General features: G+C 33.2%; 2 protein-coding genes across 2 annotated transcripts; both read right to left on the reverse strand.

The window, feature by feature from the left end:
* Positions 1–15,200: 15,200 nt before the first annotated feature.
* Positions 15,201–16,274, reverse strand: LOC111408462 (PLAT domain-containing protein 3-like). Its single transcript, XM_023038217.1, has 2 exons — positions 16,143–16,274; positions 15,201–15,881 (listed from the first exon to the last, which is right to left on the reverse strand). Exons 1-2 carry the CDS (start codon positions 16,206–16,208, stop codon positions 15,414–15,416), a joined length of 534 nt encoding a protein of 177 aa, XP_022893985.1. The 5' UTR covers positions 16,209–16,274; the 3' UTR covers positions 15,201–15,413.
* Positions 16,275–20,448: 4,174 nt separating this feature from the next.
* On the reverse strand, positions 20,449–24,583 carry LOC111408469. Its single transcript, XM_023038227.1, has 6 exons — positions 24,452–24,583; positions 24,125–24,242; positions 22,647–23,884; positions 22,456–22,509; positions 22,161–22,345; positions 20,449–20,825 (listed from the first exon to the last, which is right to left on the reverse strand). The coding sequence occupies exons 3-6, from the start codon at positions 23,845–23,847 to the stop codon at positions 20,736–20,738; spliced, it is 1,530 nt and encodes a 509-aa protein (XP_022893995.1). The 5' UTR covers positions 23,848–23,884; positions 24,125–24,242; positions 24,452–24,583; the 3' UTR covers positions 20,449–20,735.
* Positions 24,584–24,710: the final 127 nt, after the last annotated feature.

The raw sequence follows: 24,710 nt of genomic DNA on the forward strand, positions 1-24,710 counted from the left end.
AATTGAGATGGAACTACAGCCTCTTTTCCTTAAAAAATGGAAATGGAACGGAATCATTTTCTTCCTTTTTCCGTCCAATAGACTCAACTAAGGCAATTCCATGTTGTGCCACCCAAGGGCTTTCGCCGGCTAAAGACAATCCCATCATGAAACTCTCTCCTCTCATTTCCTTTCATACCCACGTGACTTATCCTCTCCCTTGCTCTGTAACAACGTTCTCCCCAATGACGCGCCATGGAAAAATGAGTTGAATTGAGCGTTTTCATCTTAAGTCAATTGCCTCGAGAAAGTATTCATCCTTCATCTATAGGATTAGAGGAGTCCCCCTTTATCCTTTGCTTCCTCTCAAATGGCACGTTCCTTCCTCTTCATCAGGCCAGTCCTCTGAAGTCTGGGATTTTGGAAAATTCCAACATACATGGGGCCACTTATGTATATAAATTAAAATGTGTGTTGCTATCTTAAAGTTTTTAATCCATTAAAGTGATCTATCAGGTTTAATTTTGGACTTATTGGTATTAAGTGTTATGGGATTAAAGTGTAGAGACCGGTTGGTTATTTTAAATTGATGAGAGGCTAATTTAAAACAAATAAAAGATGATAACTACCTGCAATTAGTTATCATGGGGTCATGGTCCCCAACTGCACGTGAAATTTTTCCAAATTCTCTACATCCTCATCAATAGAGAGTTTTCCAAGAATTTCAAAGGAAATCACGTAAGAGTTGAAAGATCATTACCCGAACAAAATCAATTACAATTTATGGATCAAGGTACGCTTCCGCTTTCATTATGTTCTCTTTGATTTTAACATGGATCAATTATGTGAAATGATTGTATTTTGGATTATTAATTCCTTTCAAAATTGGATTAAAATCTTACATATGGTATCAGAGCCACTCCATTGTTGAATTTTTGAGAAATAAGGGTTTTAGAAATTCTGAAATTTTTTGGTTATGTGATCTTCTTTCATGTTATTATATGAAGTTTGACATGTTTAAATGGATCAAGATCAAGTTGGGAAATTATTGATCCAATCAAAATGTCAAACTTATATCCGACTATTTAATTCTGCTGATTTTATTTTGCTCATTTGTTTAATTAATGGATCAAGATTTTGGTGGCATAATTGGATCCAAAGTCAGATTATTACGGCTACCATGTGAGAATTTAAAACTTTTGAATATAATAGTGGTGACCAGTTTCATGAATCCATTGACTTTTCCAGATTCCAAATGTGGATAATTATAATGACAAATGTTTCTATGTAAGGCTTTATAGTTGATACTTTTGATGCGTTAAAGTGATAAAAGTTTTCGGGATCTGTCATGAATTCCACATGAATCTGAATAAATTAACTAATTCTATTAGTTTTGCAATATTATTTTGGTAGCCTGTTGACATGAAATTGGATTCAGAATGTAACTGATGCCGACGTGCGGTTTCAGATTTTTTTAGGATGAATTTTGGGGTGGGGCCGAGTCACAATTTTGGCGATTTGAGGTCCATGCTTGCAATTTCACATTAGGGTTAAATATTTAAGGAATAATCCCCTGAGGTTTAAAGCTTATGCAATTGGGCCTTTTAAGTTCTGGGTTTAATAATTCAACCCCCTAAGTTTGAAAATTATATAATTTGGGCCATTTAACTTTTGAATTTTACTATTAAAGCCCTCAATGTTCATAATTAATTTAAATTGGCCCCCAAAGTTTCAAAATTTTCAAATTTCAACCCATAAAGTATTGAATTATTAACCCTTAGGTCCCTAAAGTTTCCAAAGACATCTACTGATGCTAATTGGCAATTCTCTTTCTCAAATTTTGGTACTAATACTCCTTTGAGAGGTATTAATTAAGGTTTAATTATGTAGGAAATTTAATTCAAATATTTCGATAAATCATTTATAATAAATTAAGGTTGCCTAGTATTTTAAATAAACTAATTGAAACAATATGTCACCAAAGTGACCTCTCTTGTGTAGATTGGTTTGTTTGAGATGCTTAGATGTTGTGTGTGTGTTAGTTCATGCGGGTATTAGCCGGCCCAAACGAAAGTTAATATTTGGCCCAACTACATACACACTTATAGTGGTAAATATGTGATAACTATCAGGTTTCCATGTGAATAATAAATCAATCCAAAGATATGTTTATTATTTGACGGGAGTTATTGTCAATATTGATCACTACGCTGACAGTACCACTTGCAATTAATATTACCATCCAAAGACTTGATATTGATGTTGCACTAGGTATCTTAATATGGGACTTACCATTTTTTGAATTTATTAATAATTAAATGTGGATATTCAAATGAGCATAATTAATTAATTTTATTTCATTTTGTTCTCTCTACAGCTAGCTCATCTGCTACTATATCTGTCAATATTAACTCTATTCACATGCTTAATGGGACAAACTTCAAGGATTGGAAGGAGAACATATTGATTGTTCTTGGCTGCCTGGATCTAGACTTTGCACTTCAAATCGAGCAACCCTCTCCTCTTACGAAAGAAATTTACCTGTGATAAAAGGAACTTTGAGAAGTGGGATCGCTCAAATTGCATGAGTCTAATGATCATTAAGCGCGGCATTCCGAAAACCTTTAGAGGTGCAAATACCGAAGAGGTATCTAATGCCAAGGAGTTCCTTATCGAAATTGAAAAACGTTTTGCGAAAAACGATAATGCTGAAACAAGCACTCTTTTACAGAGCTTGATTTCAATGAAGTATAAAAGAAAGAGAAACATAAGAGAGTATATCATGGAGATGTCTCACATTGATTAAAAACTTAAGGGACTAAAGCTCGAGCTGTCTAATGACTTGCTCGTACATTTGGTATTAATCTCGCTTCTTGCACAATTCAGTCAATTTAAGGTGAGTTATAATTTCCAGAAGGAGAAATGGTCTCTAAATGAGCTCATTTCATATTGTGTGCAAGAGAAAGAAAGGTTGAAGTAAGAAAGAACTGAAGTGCATACTTGGCAAGCACTTCTAAGGATAAAGGCAAGAAAAGGAAGAAGGAATATGAAGCTGCTCATGAGGGTCCAATACATAAGGGTCCAGTACAAAAGATATATAAGGAAGACAAAGGAACTTGTTTCTTTCGTGACAAAGCTGGACATGTGAAGAAAGACTGTACCAAATATCGTGATTGGTGTGCAAAAAAAGGTACAATTCTTACTTTAGTCTGTTCTGGGGATAATTTAGTTTCAGTACCTAGAAACACTTGATGGATAGATTCTGGTGCTACTACTCATATAAGTGTTTCTATGCAGGCTGCCTGAACTACCGAAAGCCAAATGATGGCGGAAGATACATCTATGTGGGTGATGACAAATAGGTGAAAGTTGATGTGATAGGCACTTTTAGGTTGTTATTAAGAACTTGTTATTATTTGGATTTAAAAGACACTTTCGTTGTACCGTCTTTTAGACGAAATTTAATTTCTGTTTCTTCATTGGACAAATTTGGATATTGTTGTTCATTTGAAAACAATTGGTTTAGTCTTTTGTTAAATTCAAATGTTATTGGTACTAGTTCGTTATCTACATATGATAACCTATATTTGCTTGATATTATTGCATCATATAATGAAACCTTTCATGTGGAATCACATGGTACTAAACGCAAATTAAATGAAAAAAATTCAGCAAAATTATGGCACAATCGCTTAGGTCACATATCAAAAGCTAGAGTTGAACGACTTGTGTCAAATGGTATTTTGGATTTCCTTGACTTTACAGATTTTGATGTATGTATTGATTGTATCAAAGAAAAACATACCAAAACAAAGGAGATTATGTGCTAACAGAACTTTGGATGTCTTAGAATTGATACACACGGATATTTGTGGACCGTTCCCTACGACTTTCTGGAATTGTCAACAATATTTTATATCATTCATAGACGATTACTCACGTTATGGGTACCTATATCTTATTCATGAAAAATCCAAGTCATTGGACATGTTCAAAATTTTTAAAATTGAAGTTTAGAATCAACTCAACAAAAGGATAAAAAGCGTTAGGTCTGACTGTAGTGGTGAGTACTACAGCAGATATGACGGTTCCGGTGAACAATGTCAGGGACCATTTGCCAAATACCTAGAGAACGTGGAATCATCCCACAATACACCATGTCAAGATCGCCTAGAATGAATGGTTAGCTAAAAGACGAATCAGGACTCTTAAGGACATGGTAAGGAGTAGGATTAGTCATTCCACCTTACCAAAATCACTCTGGGGAGAGACATTAAAGACTGCAGCTTATATTCTAAACAGAGTACCAACTAATGCTGTTGCTAAAACACCTTATGAGCTTTGGATAGGCAGAAAGCCTAGTCTAAAGCATTTTCACATTTGGGAATGTCAAGCTGAGGCTAGGCCTTATAGGCAACATGAAAAGAAATTGGACTCCAAAATAGTAAGCAACTACTTTATTGGCTATTCTGAGCGATCTAGGGGCTACAAATTTTATGAACCCACACTTAAGTCAATTTTTGAAACGGGAACTGCAACATTTTTTGAGGATATTGAGTTTGGGGGGAAGAAATAAGATTAGAAACATTGTCTTTGAGGAAGAAGTTGAGGAAGGATCGATTTCTATTCCTACTACTACTTTTAAAAATGTACAAGTTTCTATACCTGTCATTGGTCAAGAAGTATATCCAGAACCTCAATAAGACAATGTTGAAGAATTCCCAACCAAAATGAGGCAATTATTCTAGAAGTACAACCTCAAGAACTAATGACATTAAGGAGATCCACGAGAGAAAGGAAAAATGCTATTCCGGATGATTTTGTAGTATTTCTCCAAGAACATGAGGAAAATAATGGAATGATGGAAGATGATCCAATCAATTTTCATTAGTCCATGCAGGGTTCTAACTCTCGACAGTGGATTGATGCCATGAATGAGGAGTATAAGTCTATGTAAGACAATAAATTTTGGGATCTTGTCCCGTTACCAGAAGGTGCGAAGCCCATCGGTTTCAAATGAATTTTTAAAACCAAAAAGGAATCGAAAGATAATGTGGAAAGGTATAAGACTCGTCTTATGGCTAAAGGCTTTACCCAAAAGGAAGGCATCTTTCAGGATAATTATGGCATTTGTTGCACATTTTGACCTTGAGTTACATCAGATGGATGTTAAAATGACGTTTATCAATGGCGACATTAATGAGACGATATATATGGTGTAACCAGAATACTTTGTGTCAGGAGACCCGAAGAATATGGTTTGCAAATTAAAGAAATCCATTTATGGGCTCAAGCAAGCTTCCTGTCAACGGTACTACAAATTTCATCAAATAATTATCTCATTTGGTTTTGAGATGAATATTGCTGATGATTGTGTGTATCCCAAGTTTAGTAGGAGTAAGCATATTTTCCTGATTTTGTATGTTGATGACATACTGCTTGCCACTAATGATATAGGCATGTTGCACAAAACCAAGAGATTTTTATCAAGAAATTTTGAGATGAAAGATCTTGGTGACACCTCTTTTGTATTAGGGATTCAGATACATCGGGATCGCTCTTGAGGTATTCTTGGATTGTCACAAAAGAGCTATATCGATAAAGAACTTAAGAGGTTTAGCATGCAAGGCTGCAAATCAGGTGACACCCCTGTCGCTAAGGGAGACAAATTTAGTCTCAAACAATGCCCGCATAATGACCTTGAAGTTAAGGAAATGCAGAAGATTCCCAATGCATCAGCTATTGGGAGTCTAATGTATGCTCAAGTTTGTACACATCCAGACATAGCATTCATTGTTGGAATGCTAGGCAGATATTTAAGCAACCCTAGAATGGATCATTGGAAAGCAGCCAAAAGGGTTATGAGGTATTTAAAGAGAACAAAGGATCACATGCTCACATATAACATATCAGATTAGTTGGACATCATAGGGTACTCCGATTCTGATTTTGCTGGATGCCAAGACAACAGGAGATCCATATCAGGTAATATCTAGCTATTTCCTGGAAGAGTACCAAGCAGACACTCATAGCTTCTTCTACCATGGTAGCAGAGTTTGTAGCATGCTATGAGGCATCCAACAAGGAATATGGTTGCGAAACTTTGTCACTGGGCTGCACATTCTAAACGGCATAGAAAGACCACTAAAGTTATATTGTGACAATAACTTAGCAGTTCTATATTCCAACAACAATAGGAGCACATTTAAGTCAAAACACATTGACATTAAATTCCTGGTTGTGAAGGAAAAAGTACAGAGTGGACAAATTTTCTTAGAGCACATTTGGACGAACTCTATGATTACAGATCTGCTTACTAAGGGATTGTCACCCAAGGTCTTTAATGAGCACATTGCTTGTATGAGTGTCAAACTTATTGAGGATATCATGTTTTGGTGGAAGTTTGTATTCTTATTGCTTTACGTTTAATTGGACACATTTGTGTATTTGGATATTTTTATGTACAGAGATATAGTATTCAGTTCATTTCACTTTGTTATTATATTCAGTATTAATCTCACTTAAGAAATAAGGTTGGAGCAGTTAGAAAATAGACATGTTTGGATCACATAACATGTAATTTCCATGCTACGCTCCCATGATTGATCTATGTCATTTGGTTGTATAGGTGTACGTGACCATTGATGGATTTAGTCACGCTAAATGTGACGAAAATCGCTTTGATCCTACATCAATATGACTAATGGATGAGATTGTTTGGAAATACCCTTAATAATAATAGCAAATTTTGAGCTCATAAGGTTGTGCACATGTAAAAGATTACATATATGGCTCAGTGGGAGATTGTTGGAAAATTCCAACATATATGGGGCCACACATGTATATAAATTAAAATGTGTGTTGCTATCTTAAAGTTTTTAATCCATTAAAGTGATCCATCGGGTATAATTTTGGACTTATTGGTATTAAGTGTTATGGGATTAAAGTGTAGAGACCGGTTGATTGTTTTAAATTGATGAGGGGCCAATTTAAAACAAATAAAAGATGATAACTACCTATAGTTAGTTATCATGGGGTCATGGTCCCCAACTACAAGTGAAATTTTTTCAAATTCTCTGCATCCTCATCAACAGAGAGTTTTTCAAGAATTTCAAAGGAAATCACGTAACAGTTGGAAGATCATAACCCGAACAAAAACAATTACAATTTATGGATCAAGGTACGCTTCTGCTTTCATTATGTTCTCTTTGATTACAACATGGATCAATTATGTGAAAGGATTATATTTTGGATTATTAGTTCCTTTCAAAATTGGATTAGAATTTTACGTGGGATAGTTGGATATATCTTGCTTGTCCATTTACTTCATTTTTATCTTTGAGTAGTTTCCTTTTTCATTTCTAAACAAATTGAAGAACCTAATGGATTGAACTGATTCTTGGCCTGCTTCTCTAAGACTAGAGTCAATAGCTGCAGATTCTACTTCAATAGTGACAAACAATCGATAAGTAAGTAGCTTTTATTTGTACGTAAGAAGAATGCGATGCTTCCTGCTTTCACGAAAGTGAGACACTACGGTTATTTGATTGCTTTTGAGTGTTCCTGGTGAAAAGGAATTTCTAGATTCCATCTTACATGAGTCAATGGAGGAAGAAGTAGAATGGGCCATGATTGGATATCGCATACTAGAGAAAGAGCTCTCTCTTATGCAATAGCTCAATAAAGAGTTCATTCTTTGACTCCTAGTATGAGTGTGAAAAGAAAGTCAAGCAAGATGGAAATGCTAGTTGAGCTAGGAAGTTTCAAGATCAAATTATTATTAAAAAAAAATTATATTTTGAGAGGTTAAACTAACTGAAAATTTAGCCAAAGTCCAAGAAAATTATTAGTAGATGGAAAAGAAATAGTGTGAATTTCAATTAAAATCCAAATCTAATTGTCTACTCAATTGTGATGATGAGCAATTGATAAATATTGATCACTAGCAGCTGTTCAATCCTTTGACAATTTGAGGATTTTGCATTTTCATAAATAACGATGATGGATAATTTGGTTTTGATTTAATTAATTAATTAGGAAGAGCAATTGCCTGGTAGTATGGAGTTTACTAAAGTTGGGTCCAATATGGATGTTTTTGTTTAGTTGGGATGTGTTTAGCTTTCAATGAATTGAATAAAATTTAAATTAGTTTATTTTCAGATTTTTAAAAAACATTTTGAAAACTTTGGAACATAAATCAAGCCACTTCGAAGCGATTTGCTTCTTTCAACATCAAAGGTTGATAGATCCACATGAATCCAAATTAATGGTTGCAAAAAGCAATTTCCATTCAATTTTATGATTTGACGATTTCATTGTTCAACTCTGACTATACAGTACAAACAGTTCCATGGATTCTGATCTTTGATTCAAATCCATTTGTTGGAAAGTTTTTAACTTCTAACCCAAAACGCACTCAAGGTTATTGAATGTGTTATTTTCAATTAATGTCCACTGTCAAAGTAAACGTTGGAGATTGAAAAAGTAATCTTTGAAAGCGGAATTGGTGGATCAAGTTATAATTCAAATTATAAATATAAATAAATAATATTTTATTATTTCTAATAATTAGGTATTTTATGATTGCATATGGTATTTAAGTTGTGATAAATCAATAATTTGTAAAAAGCATGAATCTCCTCACACTTGATATGCAAATTTATTCAACATTCATTTAAAGAGTGTGTTTAATATATAAAAGTGCGTAATTATATATTTATTAGATGTCTATGTTAATTTCTTTCTCTCCTTTATTTGAGATTCTTAATCGGAATGACAAGCATCTCGCATTTAAGAATATCACATGCTTTGCGCTAAAGTCAATGTTCCAAGTTGCAATTTCATTATTATAGTCAACTTGTCTATTATAGAAAACACTAGTAATATATTATTTTTTATTCCGTAATTATTTAAGTTATCTTAATATGGATAGCTATTATTTTCACTAAGTAATACCATAACTTGCTCCTTCTGGACAGGGAAGTCAGCAAATTTGATGAAGACAAGGTTTTTCATTCAAAAATGAAGAGGTAATAATTTTAGGAATATGCTATTTGTACATAATGTTGTGTCCATATCGATGTCTACTCCTCTCACATGGAGAGGAATCCACTTCAAATAAATTATATCTTATTGGAAGTGGATCCTCTTTCATTTGAGGGGGTGGATACCAGTATAAATACAAACGTGTTAAACTAATGCTGTGGCCGCCACTATCACTTTTAAATGTCGCGTCTACCAACACCTCCAATGTTAATACTATGACCACCTCTCAAAAACAACCATATTTGTACCAACCTATCACCATCAATATCTCTATCACTACAACCGCCAACCACTACCGCTTGCCTATATCATAAGCTACCACTTGCAAATCTCTAGCTCATCCCGTCAACTATCGCGAGGCTCAGAACCGAGCCTCCACGCCAAGGGCAGGTCCAAAAATTTATGTTTGGAGGAGCTGGAATTTACAAATTGTGTAATAAAATTTACATGTAACAAAAAAAAATGTCACTAAATGATATTGTGAATTGAAATTGTGTCCGGCGGGTTTTTTTAAGGGGAAAAAAATCATCTATAATGGAATTTATATCTATTATCTTAATAAAATCTCGTATGAAGTAAAACGTCAAATAATCGGCAAGAAAGTAAAAAAATAAATAAATAAATAAATGCTTTAGTTGTTCAATGTGAGTACTTCAATGAATTAAACTGACGATTTTCACTTCCAAAACTTGTATTCGAATACTCCAACATTCCTGGTTAAAAGAATCATGCTATTTATATAAACTAGGTTAGCAAACTTGGTTTACAAACTATGCATTGACAACATCTAGATCAATTACTTCAAAAAATAAGTTTTTGAAATCAACGTAAATCAATGGCCTAAAACTTATCAACACTTTCTTTGAAAACAAAACATTGTAAACAAAGTTTGTATAACTAGATTAATTTTGGATTAAAAAATAAAAAGCGCAACTTTAAATGTGCTAGTCTTATCTCATCCCGTAATATTTGCTTTTGTTTTATTGGATCTTGTTCAATAGAAGTAGATGAATACAAATCGTGATATGAGAGAGAATGATGTTCAAACAAATTACTATATAAACCCAAAACGCACTCAAGGTTATTGAATGTGTTATTTTCAATTAATGTCCACTGTCAAAGTAAACGTTGGAGATTGAAAAAGTAATCTTTGAAAGCGGAATTGGAGGATCAAGTTATAATTCAAATTATATATATAAATAAATAATATTTTATTATTTCTAATAATTAGGTATTTTATAATTGCATATGGTATTTAAGTTGTGATAAATCAATAATTTGTAAAAAGCATGAATCTCCTCACACTTGATATGCAAATTTATTTAACATTCATTTATAGAGTATGTTTAATATATAAAAGTGAGTAATTATATATTTATTAGGCGTCTATGTTAATTTCTTTCTCTCCTTTATTTGAGATTCTTAATCGGAATGACAAGCATCTCGCATTTAAGAATATCACATGCTTTGCACTAAAGTCAATGTTCCAATTTGCAATTTCATTATTTTAGTCAACTTGTCTATTTTAGAAAACACTCGTAATATATTATTTTTTATTCCGTAATTGATCGTGCCCAGCGGGTTTTAAAAAAAAAATCATCTATAATGGAATTTATATCTATTATCTTAATAAAATCTCGTATGAAGTAAAACGTCAAATAATAAAATAAATTAAATTTTCTTTATTTGTTCTATGCGAGTACTTCAATGAATTAAACTGATTATTTTCACTTCCAAAACTTGTATTCGAATACCCCAACATTCTTGGTTAAAGGAATCATGCTATTTATATAAACTAGGTTAGCAAACTTAGTTTACAAATTATGCATTGACCACATCTAGATCAATTACTTCAAAAAATAGTTTTTGAAGTCAACGAAAATCAATGGCCCAGATCTTATCAACACTTTCTTTGTAAACAAAACATTGTAAACAAAGTTTGTATAACTAGATTAATTTTGGATTAAAAAAAAAAAGCGCAACTTTAGGTGTTCTAGTTTTATCCCGTCCCGTAATATTTGCTTATGTTTTATTGGATCTTGTTCAATAGAAGTAGATGAATACAAATCGTGATATGAGAGAGAATGATGTTCAAACAAATTACTATATTAAAATAAGCATTTCTACAAAAAAGAAAAAAAAAAATTTAAGTGTGAAGCAAAAGTACAAATTCTAAATTTTCTAAAAAAAAATGTAATAAAACTTTCAAAATCACTGTGTCCAATAAATAATGATGCCATGTTTTGTTAGTGGGCTTGGTGTCTCAAAATTATAAAGGAAAAAATAAGTTCAAATTTTAGTATAAATTCATTTTCAAATTTAGGTATGCAATTATACATCTATATTTTCTTTTTAATTTCTGAGATTGGTTTTTGTGGTGGTGGTGGTGGTGATAGAGATGGATGCACAGTGACGAGGAATTTTAGGATTTGGTGATTTTATTTTTCTTTCATTTTTTTATTATTATTATTATTTTTTTTTTTTTTTTTTTTTTTGGGTAGTGGGGATGGTGAGGGAGATGTGGTGAAAATTTTCAAATGAATATAGCTTTAATAATCATTTTAAATTAATTATTATACTTAGGTGACATCATCATCTGACTAATGCACACACATTATATCATTGCCCTAAGTGATCTTCAATGGTTTGCACCAATTTGATTAAACTTCTACATCATATTGGTGCAATTTTATTTTTCACACCAATTTGAGGTAACATCTTCAATGATTACATCAAATTTTAAGTCAAATGAATGGTATTTCCTATATTTTTTTAGGCCTTGTTTGATTCTTATTTTTATCAAAATGTATTTTCTCTTTTCTTTTTAATAACACATTTTTCATTAAAAAAATATTACACGTAAATCAAAAAAAATTCTTTATTTTTCATCCATACATAATACATTTTTCATCAATCTACTGTTCGAAAATTCATTTTTCCAACAAAAAGGGTGTCAAACGCGCTCTTAGAATTTAATTTATTTCAAAAAAATTATACCAAATGGATAGTTTTCAAAATATCTATGTTACTCTAGTCCTAATTTTTTCTTAATTTCTAACTATCAAATTCGTAACATTTGAGTTTTTAAAGAACAATTTTAATCTATTGTATCAATACTTATTACTTGATTAAAATTTAAAAACAAATATTAAGTAATAATCATCATCATCGTCATCAAATTGAAAATTATAATTAAAGAATAATGCTACACGATCCGCATGGATGACCGTGGGGATGACGGCACACACACACACACACACACACACACATGGGGGATGGGGATTATTTTATTTGCATGGGACCCAAGCGTCCCATGTGAGGGAGCGATCATTGGGAGTGTCATCCATGAGAGTTAAGTAGAATTTCCCATAATTATATTTAAATCAATTAATTCTAAAAGGCTAAAAAGGAGTTAATTTCACAAACGGATGCTAAACTTAACCTAAAATTACAAAACGGTCATTGAAGTTTCAAATTTTCATAAACGGTCACTTAAATTTCAGGCGGTTTCACTAATGGTCACTGAAGTTTTTAAAACTTTCACAAATGGTCACTTCAAGTACCAAAATGATTCTAATTCAAACTTAAGGACTGAAATATGTGACCATACAAATTTCAGAGGACCTCAGGTACAAAATGTTTTCCTCCCACTTCCATGTTCATTCTCCTTCTCCGGTGCCGATGGATTCAAGGCCAAAATCGAGCACCCTACCATCGAATAAACCACCGGATTTTTACACCACAAACACCTTCTCATCACCCTTCACAATTCTATACCAATAATCAACCAAAACACATAAAAAAATGAAATGAAATTCAAGTTCAAAAAAATGTAATCACGCACGATTTTCCTCCAATTCCGGCCAACCCACCATCACCCATCCCAAAACTCCATCACATACTGTTAGTACTCCCCAAGACGAACATGTGCATGGTCCCATACCATCACAAAACAATTTAAATCTAAATCTAAATGATACCAGTTTGAAGGTAGCTGGCAACGAACTTTTCTCTCCAATTTTCAGCGCCAGCATCAATAATTACGGTCGGGAACCACCATCATTACCTTCTACTCATCATGGCGAACAAGATGTACATATGGGTCCTCACCAATTTATTTCGAATCAGCCAATTTCTGTTCATCCATATTCTACGTGCGAACGGCTATCGAAACGATTTCAATTGAGCACTCAAATCTGATCCAAACTATAAATAAACATGGAGAAACTGAAATTCATCATCAAACAACACTGGGAAACCTTTCAATTGCAGAAACTACATCACCAGTTTGTCAAATTTTGGGGTCAAATGCTTGAAGTGCCACGGAAAATTGAAGGGAGAAGGAAAATGGGAGGAAACTTTTTTGCACCTGAGGTCCTCTGAAATTTTTATGGTCACGTAATTCAATCCTTAAATTTGAATTAGAATCATTTTAGTGAAACCGCCTAAAATTTAAGTGACCATATATGAAAGTTTTAAACTTCAGTGACCGTTTTGTAATTTTTGGTTAAGTTCAGTGACCATTTGTGAAATTGACCCGCTAAAAAATGATATAGAAGGAACAACAATTTGTTGTAATAGAAAATAATGAGCAATATGAGAATGAACTTTGCTTGGTATACATAATTTTTGTTACATCAAGGTGCCCCACACTCACATGGGTGAGGCCCATCGAATATTTTATTCGAGTGGACCCCACCACGTATGAGTGTATGGATATCTTAATGTACAAAATATTTACATGTAGGTTTAACCTATGAGAATAATGAATTACACAAAATGAATAGTGTGACAACCAAATTTGGTGTGACATTATTTATTAGACCAAATTTGTTGTACCATTGAAGTGAAATTTTACACATTTTACACTAATTAAGTGTATCGTTGGAAATGTTCTTAGAAAAAAGACCTTACATCATACTATTTATATGTGAGTGAAATTACCCTTTTCTCATGCTACAAATATAATTCTATTACTTTTATGGACAATTTCCAATATTGCATTCATAACATAATTGTTTTAGAGTTTAGAAAAACAAGATGAGAATGGTTGTCCATCAATGATTCATTAACACGTCATTTTTCATTTATTTTTAAGCATAAGTGACAGTAAGAGAAAAGTTGGACATGTCAATTTAAAGTGAAGTGTCAATAAATTATTGAATAGATATCAAGTTGGACATCAGATCTCAACTTAGCAAAACGAGATGAGAATTAAATAAAATTTGTTCCCAAAAATAATAAGCAAAATTTGATCAATAATAACCATAGCTCTAGCGTTGGACAATTAAACTTTTCCTTCGTTGGAGGAGTTTTTATTCAGGGTTTGTTTGGTAGTGATTTTGAAAATTGATTTTTTGATCGTTAGGAAAAAGTGAGAGCCACCTGTGAGAGAAGAAGTCAAAAATTACGACTGAAATAATAAAATAATAGTCAAAAAATCAATTTTTGGGGTGAAAAATCACTCCCAAACGAGGACCTCAATAAAAGCATTGATTGACGGATACTTTTAAAAACTAGGTCTACCACGTGCTTTATCTTTCTTGTCAAAAAGTTTCATTACATTATGATTATTCGAAAATTGGTATTTTAATTCTTCAGACAAATCTATCAAATTTGACAGATTTTCCGATAATTCTATCAATCTATCTAATTTGACAGATTTCATCATTGCCAAAATGTTTCACATGCCAAACCAAAGTGTCGGTGGTAAATGGACATTGGAAAATGGCCAATGTATAGGATATTTTCTCACGGAACTTTTACCGGAAGACACATGGGGTCATGGCCTCAAGTGAATATTTTATTGAGGTGGACTCCATTAATATATGTAATCTGTGAAGTACTTGTATGTTTTTCCCCAATAAGTGTAGCACAATTCATGGACATTTCAACAGAAGAAGCCAATGTTGACTTTAATATTGGATTATCATTTGTAAATTTTTGCATTGAAGTAACGGAACGGAATCGGCTTGACTGCGATAAATAATCGATTTTTCAAGAAATAGAACGAATAGATAGAGGCTTAATTGGATTGGAGTCTTAACTCAATAAATTCTTCTTCTCCACTAATATATGTATATATATATACAAATCGATTTCCTCTCATATAAACATACTTTTATTGTCATATAATTTATACTAGGAAATTATGAGTGCAAACTTTTTAGGCACTATTGAAATTTACTCGAACATTTTATGTTTCATAATTTTAGTCATTTCGTTTCACATTATTGGTCCCTTCGTTCGAACAAAATACACCAAGTACATTGTGCATACCAATTCATGCAAGTGCATATTATTTAGCAAGTAGGGCATAAAAAGAAAAACGAAAAGCAGTAAACACCCGCAATAATATGGGCCAAAAGCCCATAAAAGCCCAACAACTCTTACATCACAGAAACCATAGACGAGTCATGATCGTCAATCACACGTTTCTTGTCATCAGACGACAAACAAGAGTTCCTCATGGCAGTGAGCTCATATGGTTTCGTATCCGTAGCTAACCATTGCTCGACCGTAAAAAGTGTTTGGGCACATTGCTTGTGGACCCCAGTCGTCGTCACCTCCACGTAGTTACAGTACCATCCGTGGTGCGGGCCGGTCCCATCTGACGTCAAGTTCATTGTGCACACGGGCCCGGTCAAACATGGGCCCCTCCCACTAAAGATGTCCAAATTTCCTCTCTCAAAATAGTTGTAGCCTGGGCCCATAAGCCCACCCCAAGCCTCAAGATTTTTTATCCGGATCCCATATCCATTAGCATCATAAAGAGTCAAGGTAATATTTGAATCAGTACCAGCCTTTATGATTGATCCGGTTCTTACGTACACCGTGTACACACAATCGGCATCATCCTGTCATTTTTCACAAATCAAATCTTGATAAGAAAATGACTATTTATGTCCGATACGCAGTACTCGATTGATAGGTCCAAATATGTTATGCTATTCGAATCCCGTATTAAAAAATGGCATCGTTATATACATTGGACGAGAAAAAGATGAACGTAAATAATGTACAATTTGAATCACCTTAGTACTCAACTCGTCTAGACAATTATAAAATGAGACGAGACATATAAACACACAAGAAATTGATCTAAGGAGAGTACTTACAGATCTGCAGATGGTGAAGATGGAGAGGAGGATAAAGAGAGAGGCGCAAATGTGGATGAGCTTCATGGCTTATTGGGATTCAGTTGTTATTTTCTCTCTCCATATGTGGTTGTAGATCATGAAATGTGAGGTCTGTATATATAATATTGATAAATAAAAGAGAAAATAGTAGGAAAGTCCCCAACTTTTAACGTGTGTTGTACCTTAGTGCTTAACCTTTGAAAAGAAGCGTTAATTTCACCAACTTACGACCTAAGTGCTACTAAAATGAAATAAAGAGGATGAGATTGCTCTTTTTTTGAAGATTGAAAATTAAGATGGTTTAAAACAATATTTAAATGAAATACATGTAGCACTCTCTCAAAACATAAGCTTTTAAATCAAGTGATTTAATATGGTACAGAGCAATTTAGGATCCGTTTGGCAGAACTTCCGCTTGTTGTACAATAGCTTTTTGCAAAAATTAACTTAAGTCAACTTCCTCTAAAAGCCTTTTTTAACTAGATAAATCATTTATAGAAAGTTATTCAAATATGTTTAAAAATAACTTTATCTCATAAATAACTTTTGATAATTCAGAAACACTATCAAATAGATGAATTTGTGTATGCAACCAACTTATGATGAGACTCTCACTACACATGAGGGGTGTATTACAATAAGAGTCCGTTTGATTGCAATGATGAAATTTGGGTGGAAAGAAAATGAATTTCGAGGAATTGAATTACCTAAAACTTGTTTTCCTGAAAATTGTTAATTAAACGTGTCTTATTAGTATGATTTTCCACCTAGAAAATGTTGAAATTTTGGATCTTTTGGCATTCGTTTGGTCTTGTTTTTCATGAAATTTTTTAATTAAAGGGATAATTTTTTTTACAATTGTTGATAGATTTTGTTTTACCGTTGCTGAAAATTTAAAAAAAGAAAAAAAAAGTTGAAAATCATTTTCTCACCCTTAAAAAGCTAAAAAAAGTGTCACGTAGGGTGGAAATGGAAAACCAATTCTATGGAATTTGTTTACAATCAAACACCCAATTTTGACTGAAAATGGAAAATGTCTTCCATTTTTCATGGAAAAAAGGGTTATCAAACATGGCCTAATATTAAACTCTTGTTTGAGCTACATTATTTTTATGAGAATGTATTTTTTAATAGTATATTGATGAAAAATATGTGGTTAAAAATAAGAAAAAATTCTGAATTTGAGCGTAATATTTTTTATTGAAAAATGTGTATTTGAAATGATGTCAAATTACTGTTTAAGAATATATTCTTTTAAAAGAATGTAAATCAAATAGAGTCAAATAATATAAATATTATAATTTTCTCTATCAATTACGTCAAAAGGTTTGAACCTCAATAGAGAGGGTTAAGGTCTCTTGGACAATCCCTTGAACTTGTGTGGCGCCCCCTCCCCCACCTCATTGGTGCCTAAGTGCCGCAAGCGCCCCCTACACACAACTCCTAGACGTTTTGGGGGTTGTCATCCAAGAATAACTCAGAGAAAGCAAGTAGGATCAAAATGTACCATAGAAAGAAGAGATTTTAAGATTTGTTTTGATATTTGTGGATGCCGTTCACATGCTTATTTTCATCATTATAGTAATAATACGAATGCGTGTCCATGGCCCATGTGCTCAAATGCTTAATTCCAATTTTTTTCCCTCTACTTTTTCAATGGGTTAGGTGAGGTCTTTGTTTTGGTTATATTAATCATTGAATTTCGTGCAACCCGCCGACCCCGACACCTAAAAGGAGGAACTATTGTTTTGGTTATATTAGAGCCCGTTTGGGAGTGATTTTGAGAATTGATTTTTTGACCGTTAGGAGAAAAGTAGGGTCCACCTGTGAAAGAAAAAGTCAAATATGACGGCTGGAATAGTAAAATAAAATCAATTTTTTGGGTGAAAAAATCGGGCCCAAACAGCCCTTAATCATTTTTCTATATGTTTGCACTTTCTGTTTATAATTGCATCGATAAAGAACCTTAGATCAGTGCATGATTTCCATCATCTAATTAGTAACAATCGACCTTCAAAACTCTTATCTTGTCTGGATAAGAGCAAACGAGCTTCCACATGTATGCTTGCTTCTTGTTCCTTCAGCTGTAGAATGAATTTTTTGAAAGTCAATAAAATAAAAAATAAAAAAAAAATATATATATATATATATATATATCTAAGAAAATGTATCTAGTGCACTAATTTGACAAGAACAGTTTTGGATTGGATTGTTCAGTTGTCCATGTCCATGACATGTGAAATGAGATAAAGTACTATCACGTGCATGGGAGTAGCTCCAAAATATTTAAGTCTGCTAATCAAGAGTTGGGTGTGGAAATGTACAATTTTTATTAAGGTCCCAAGCCTCATTCTTCAAAAATTTATTTATTTATTAATTCATTTTCATTGCACATTAAATAATTTGCACATGAACTCGAAACTTTTCTCTATTTTTTAACAATACATTTTTATCTCACGCTTTCAATAGATGAAATTCATTCATGTTGTCTCACGGTCTCTGAATAGTTTGGAAGACGATTTTTTTTTTTTTTTTTTTAAATCTGTTGTGGATGAAATTCGACTAGTGATGAAATGAATGTAATTGCCAAGTTTCCATTAAATCTACATGGTTTGACTTTCAAATTCACCAAACTCATTTTTTATGACTATCTTTCATCAATTGCGTCATTCAACAATTGAAAGATCTATAACAAGTTGACATGTCTTTTTGACCTTTAAGGAGGGAAGGTCTCGAAGTGTCACATTGCACACTTCTTCATTTTTTCGATTTCCAAATTTTTGTTAATGCTTTTGTTGAGATATTTTGTATTTAATTTCAGATTGATTAGTCCAAATTATAAAGAAGACAATGTCAAATTTCTTAGAATAGTCATATTAAATTAAATGTTGAATTAGCATTGATGGTGAGTCCAACATCTATACACGTCATGTTTTGAGCCCACTAATATTATTCGAGATGAATCGTGTCAAAATGGTATCATAACTTGGCTTAGAGTTTGTAGGCTTCCATTATACATGCATTGATTTTTATTGTATCATGCATATTTTATAGGTGAGTCATGCGTCGTGATAACAATATTCAGAGTCTCCAAGGACTTGGTTGTATGGAATTAGAATTTTAAATTAGCAAAACAGTTTAGGATCTTTGTACAGTTGGAATTAAGAATTTGTTTTGTGTGTCTATATGACTAAGTTCGGGTCATAACTCTAATGGACTCGTTAAGAATTGAAGTTTCATTTCAAAATATTAATCTATTAGCAGGTGAACTGACTCGATTATCTACTTTATTTGATTTATTTCTTGTAACGTGGCATGATAAATTTAAGTTGACTTGCCCCATTGTCAACCTTTTAATATTCCAATAAACTAAGCAGGTCATAAATCATGATTTGTGGATGCTTCATCATACTCCATGCTAGTTATATTGCATATAGTTATCTATAGAAAACTTAAAATAAAAACATCAACTAATATTAGGAAATTCGTGCGTGCAAATATTTAATTATGTATGGTACAATGTATACAATAAAATTAGCTATGATTAAAAAATAGATGATAGAACATTTGCATATTAAGCCCCTGTTTGAGGTCCTTTCTTTTCACAAAAATACATTTTTAAACAGTATTTTGACATTATTTCAATTACATATTTTTCAATAAAATAATATTACACACAAATTCAAAACTTTTTCCCTATATTTTAATCACATTTTCCATCAATAAACTATTCCAAAATAGTTATGACTTACAAAGGGGATTGACAAACTTGGATGACAAAATCACATCCACACCAATCATTTCAAAAACAGATTTTTAAATCATTTAAAATCAATGACCTGAATTTTGCCAACACACTTTATAACTCAACTTTTGTAATCCAACTTCGTACAAGTAACTTTATTAATTTCATTTTTCCTGTAAAATGAGGCTCAAACAAGGACTAAATCATTCCTGACTAACGTACATTTACATTCAAGGATGTCAAAAGCGTTGTGCCGTACATTTTCACCGCAGTATAAAAGTTCCTGTCCAGCCAACTTTCATACATTTCCAATATATATAAACTATATTTGAAAAAACTAAATTAAATATAAAATTTTAAACTTGCAGGCTGGTGCCTGCAAATTGCTTAAGCATGCATGTTTATAATGTAATTTTTTTTATTTAAAAAAAAAATAGCCAGGACCAGACATTTTGCCGTATTGAACAGATAGTTGTCAAGATTGGACATTTTGCCATCCCGAACAGAGAGAGAGAGAGAGAGAAGAGAGAAGTGCCTGTTTGGAGCTCCCAACAATCCAAAGTCATATAACATTCATGATCAGACAACGTTTACAAACAAGCTCTAAATGTCTAAATCGATATAATTCGACAAAAAGGCATAAGCATGCCATTCCTCTAATACAGAACAAAAGGAAGGTACATAGCTTGAATATCCCAAGTAAAAGGGATTTTCATGCAACAGACAAATATGCCTTGCAGGTGTTTTGCATCTACAAGAAATTTTAAAGCTATGAAATTTAATAACCAAGTAGAATTGACTAATAAATCTCAGCCTCCAAATCAAAACTAATGCTTCTCTGAAGATGAAGCGTTAATGTGCTCCAAATCTGTCCTGCATTGCTCCCTCAACTCCACTAGTGGTAGTAGATTAGTTTCCTGCACAAGGCAATAAATTGCTGTAAGTTAATGCTTCCAAGATCTTGATTTGGAAGATATCTTAATAAAACCACTATTCCCGGAAAGAAATGTTTGTGCCTGAGTATGCATTTTCCAGATTAATGGCTTCTATCATTGATTGCGAAGAGGTTCGTTTTTAGATCAGAGTGGAAGAAAGAAAGCGATTTTGAAATCGGGAGATCCAATGAAATTGAAGAATTAAAAAGGAGTCATTAACGAGGTTGACTACCAATTATCTTAATGAAGCACATATATACCATAATATCCCGGCTCAACCAATTTCAATTCGCATTAAGGAAATGATCCTCCTGGGTGTAGAGAGATAAGACTTGTTAAGTTTCAACAAAAACCCGAGTTTACCATTTCGTTTGGAGCTAATTATAAACTTCAAGGAATCGGGTTGTAAAATTACACGTTAAGTTCAATTTTCGAATGGTATAATACAATTTTCAAATGCACTTGAGCAGTGGATTTCATTATTTTTTGTGCATAACACCTTCATTTGTTTCTCAGAATTCTGATTTTGGGCATGTGTAGCAAGGTGTTTATAAAAAGCAGTAAATGAATGATAATTGAATGATGAAGTGGGTAGTATTTTTGGGTTTTACAAAATGTATCGATAAAAAGTGGTTTCACCAAGTATTTTTTTTTTCACCAAAGTGTTTATAAATACATAGAAACAATGAGCCAAAGATAAGCTTATTTTCAGACCATGGCATGTATTCATTTCCTGTACAAAAATACTATGTATAATAGTTCTATACCTGCATTGACACTTCAATCAACAATATCAAGTCTCCAGGACTAGTTCTTAAACCATTTTTGGTGATTCTAAAGTTATCCCACAATAAATAAATAAAATCAACATTGTCTTCAATTTCATGTTACAAATAAGAACTTAGCAATAACTCCATAAACCTTGGAGTCGGATGCTTTTCATTTTAAGAAAGAAGTATTTTGCATGTACAGATGCTCATAGCATTTATTTTTTGTTTTCAAAGGCCCAAATTCATTTTTGCCAATTGATAACTGCAGCATCAATTCCATCCAACAAAACATAAAAACATGTCATCCTAGGTGATATTTGATAGATCAGGAATAAAATTATTCACACTAGGTTTCTGTTTCACACCATAAAATAAAGCCAAGAATCCAAAAGACAAGAATGTGTTAACTTTACTAACTATACAACTAAATGCAGCATCATTAGACCATTCATGTATGCAGAAACAGCAGACTTCCTTGGACTAACTTAAAGGGAAAAGTTTTTACCGATAAATAGGAGAATATCTCCAAAAGAAAGGATGGACTTACAAGCTGGTTAGACTCGTGCTCGCATGTGTCCACCATGTGTTGGAAGAGATGCCTCCACTGATGCATCAGATCAGATTCTAACTTTGAAACTCTAGAGGAGTTTCCAAGACCATGTTTCTCAGTTGCCTTACTCCTAGAGCTTCTTGCAGCCAAAATGCTTGCTTCTTTTTGGCTCTTCTTTATTGCTTAAAAATTTTGAATACAGATTGAAAAGAGAGCAAAAATAGATCAAAACGGATGAAAACAATTTTCCAGTCATAGTTACATAGTAGCTAACAAGCATGTATAAGCCCACCAGAAATTCGAGCTTTGGTGTCCTGGTAGTGGAGGTCCAACCATATATAAGCAGCTGATTGCACATAAAATCATGCCCTTATCAATACACACAGTGAATATATAATATAGCAATAAAAAATGCAATCAGATGTTTCATGACCGACAATATATAAGGCTACGTGCAAGAACAGGTAAAAAATGGATTCATACCTTTTGTGCAAAAAGAACAAGAGCATGCTTTGATCAAGTCAATCTCTCCACTCATATTAGCACATTCATTGCCCCTTTTAAGTTCACTGCATCTCTCTAATCCAAACACTCTAGATTCTTGTGACTCAGGCAGTATATTACAGTCAATGGACCCAGACTGACTCAAGACATAACTATCAACATTATCATCATCCCCATAAGTTTGACGATCAGTTTCGCTCTGAGTGCCTTCATTACTGACTTTGGCTTCATCATCATTGCAATTCTTTCCATCAAGAACACTATCACCACCAGTTTCACTATTTGGCACCGAGATTTTTGTAACAAAACTGTCAACGAACTCATTAATATCTTCAGCATTTAAACCATGGAGACCTTTACCCTTGTCAAGATCTAATAAATTTAGGTTCCCATTTTTGCTGGATATTTTTGAGTTGCGCATTGCACCATCTCCTGAATTGCTCACAATAACCTCAGCCACTCTGCCAGTGCCAGTATCTATCAAGCTGGAGCACTTCTTTTTGTGATCTGTATTTGGAATCCCTGTAATCACACACTCCTTTGATGAATCTATCCCATCACAAACATCAGCTTCGATTTCAATTTGATTAAAAGCTCTGCCCGCACCAAGTTCTACTAAATTAGGGTAAACAGTATTTTCTCTCAACATTTTACCCATCCCTGAAATAGCACTGTCCTTAAAAGAATTGGTCGCATTGCAGCGATCTGCAATGTCATTATCAACTACATCCCCTTGAATAACAATCTTGGAACCAGAATCCTCACTACTAAGATCCACAATCTTGGGGTCCTTATTTTCATAAAGAGATTTTGAACTACCTATTTTAACATTCTTCATTTTTTTACAATTCTCACTTTCGCTCCTATTTTTGACATCTTCAACTACAACTATGCTCTTGAGAACAGCAGAATCCTCGCAAAAATCTAAACCATCTGTGTCCTTGTTTTCATTGGGCACTTTTGAAATACTCGATATAACATTCCCTTTCAATGAGTTAATCTCGGTACACGGGCGAGGCAAACCACGTGGCTGTTTAACCTTATCTTGATCGTTGAAATTATTTCTCTTAATTTCACATGTTTCTTTCTCTGAAGATCTCCTCTTGCCAAGCTGATTCGTGACATCACCGAACACTGATCGTAGTTTCCTATACCCATCAGAAGCATTCCTCTCGGCCATCACGAAAATTCACTCTATGCAACAAACTCAAACCCAAATATTCAAAACCCAATTTCACAATTGACTCTCTAACACTTGGTTCACAACCCTACTTAACAGATTTCTCCAAAATCATAGATTTGCCAGCCCCTGCTCCACAAACACGGATAGAAACCCTAAATCATATAAATACATCGCAAGTAATAATTTTTGAATACAGATCTATATCAGGAAACAAGAACTAATCGGAAAAATAATAGAAGTATGCAAAGCATTTTGTAACCAAACTCAAACCCAAATATTCAAAACCCAATTTCACAATTGACTCTCTAACACTTGGTTCACAACCCTACTTAACAGATTTCTCCAAAATCATAGATTTGCCAGCCCCTGCTCCACAAACACGGATAGAAACCCTAAATCATATAAATACATCGCAAGTAATAATTTTTGAATACAGATCTATATCAGGAAACAAGAACTAATCGGAAAAATAATAGAAGTATGCAAAGCATTTTGTAACCCAAAAAAAAATATATATATATATATATACGATTGTAAAATGATATATGTCAGATTCCTGGTGTGAATTTGGAACAATCTACGTATAAAATTTGGTACTCACCTTGAGGAAGAGAGAAGAAAATTTGGGGAAATTGGGTCTTCGGCTTTGTTACGAGCGAGAAGTGGATTGAGAAAAAGGAGGAGGGAAAATGTTCGCTGTCTGCTTTGAGCGCCTTTAGTTTTGAATTGTGAATTTGGGCGCGTTCCTGGGGCAAAAAATGTGACTAAATCTCGAAAGTAATTCCATTAAGCCCCTAATTGACAACCACTGTTTTTTTTTTTTTTTTTGGGTTTGGTTAAAATGATGTTTGAAATAGTGT

The sequence above is a fragment of the Olea europaea genome, chromosome 2, assembly GCF_002742605.1.
Source record: "Olea europaea var. sylvestris chromosome 2, O_europaea_v1, whole genome shotgun sequence".
In the NCBI taxonomy this organism is placed as follows: Eukaryota; Viridiplantae; Streptophyta; class Magnoliopsida; order Lamiales; family Oleaceae; genus Olea; species Olea europaea.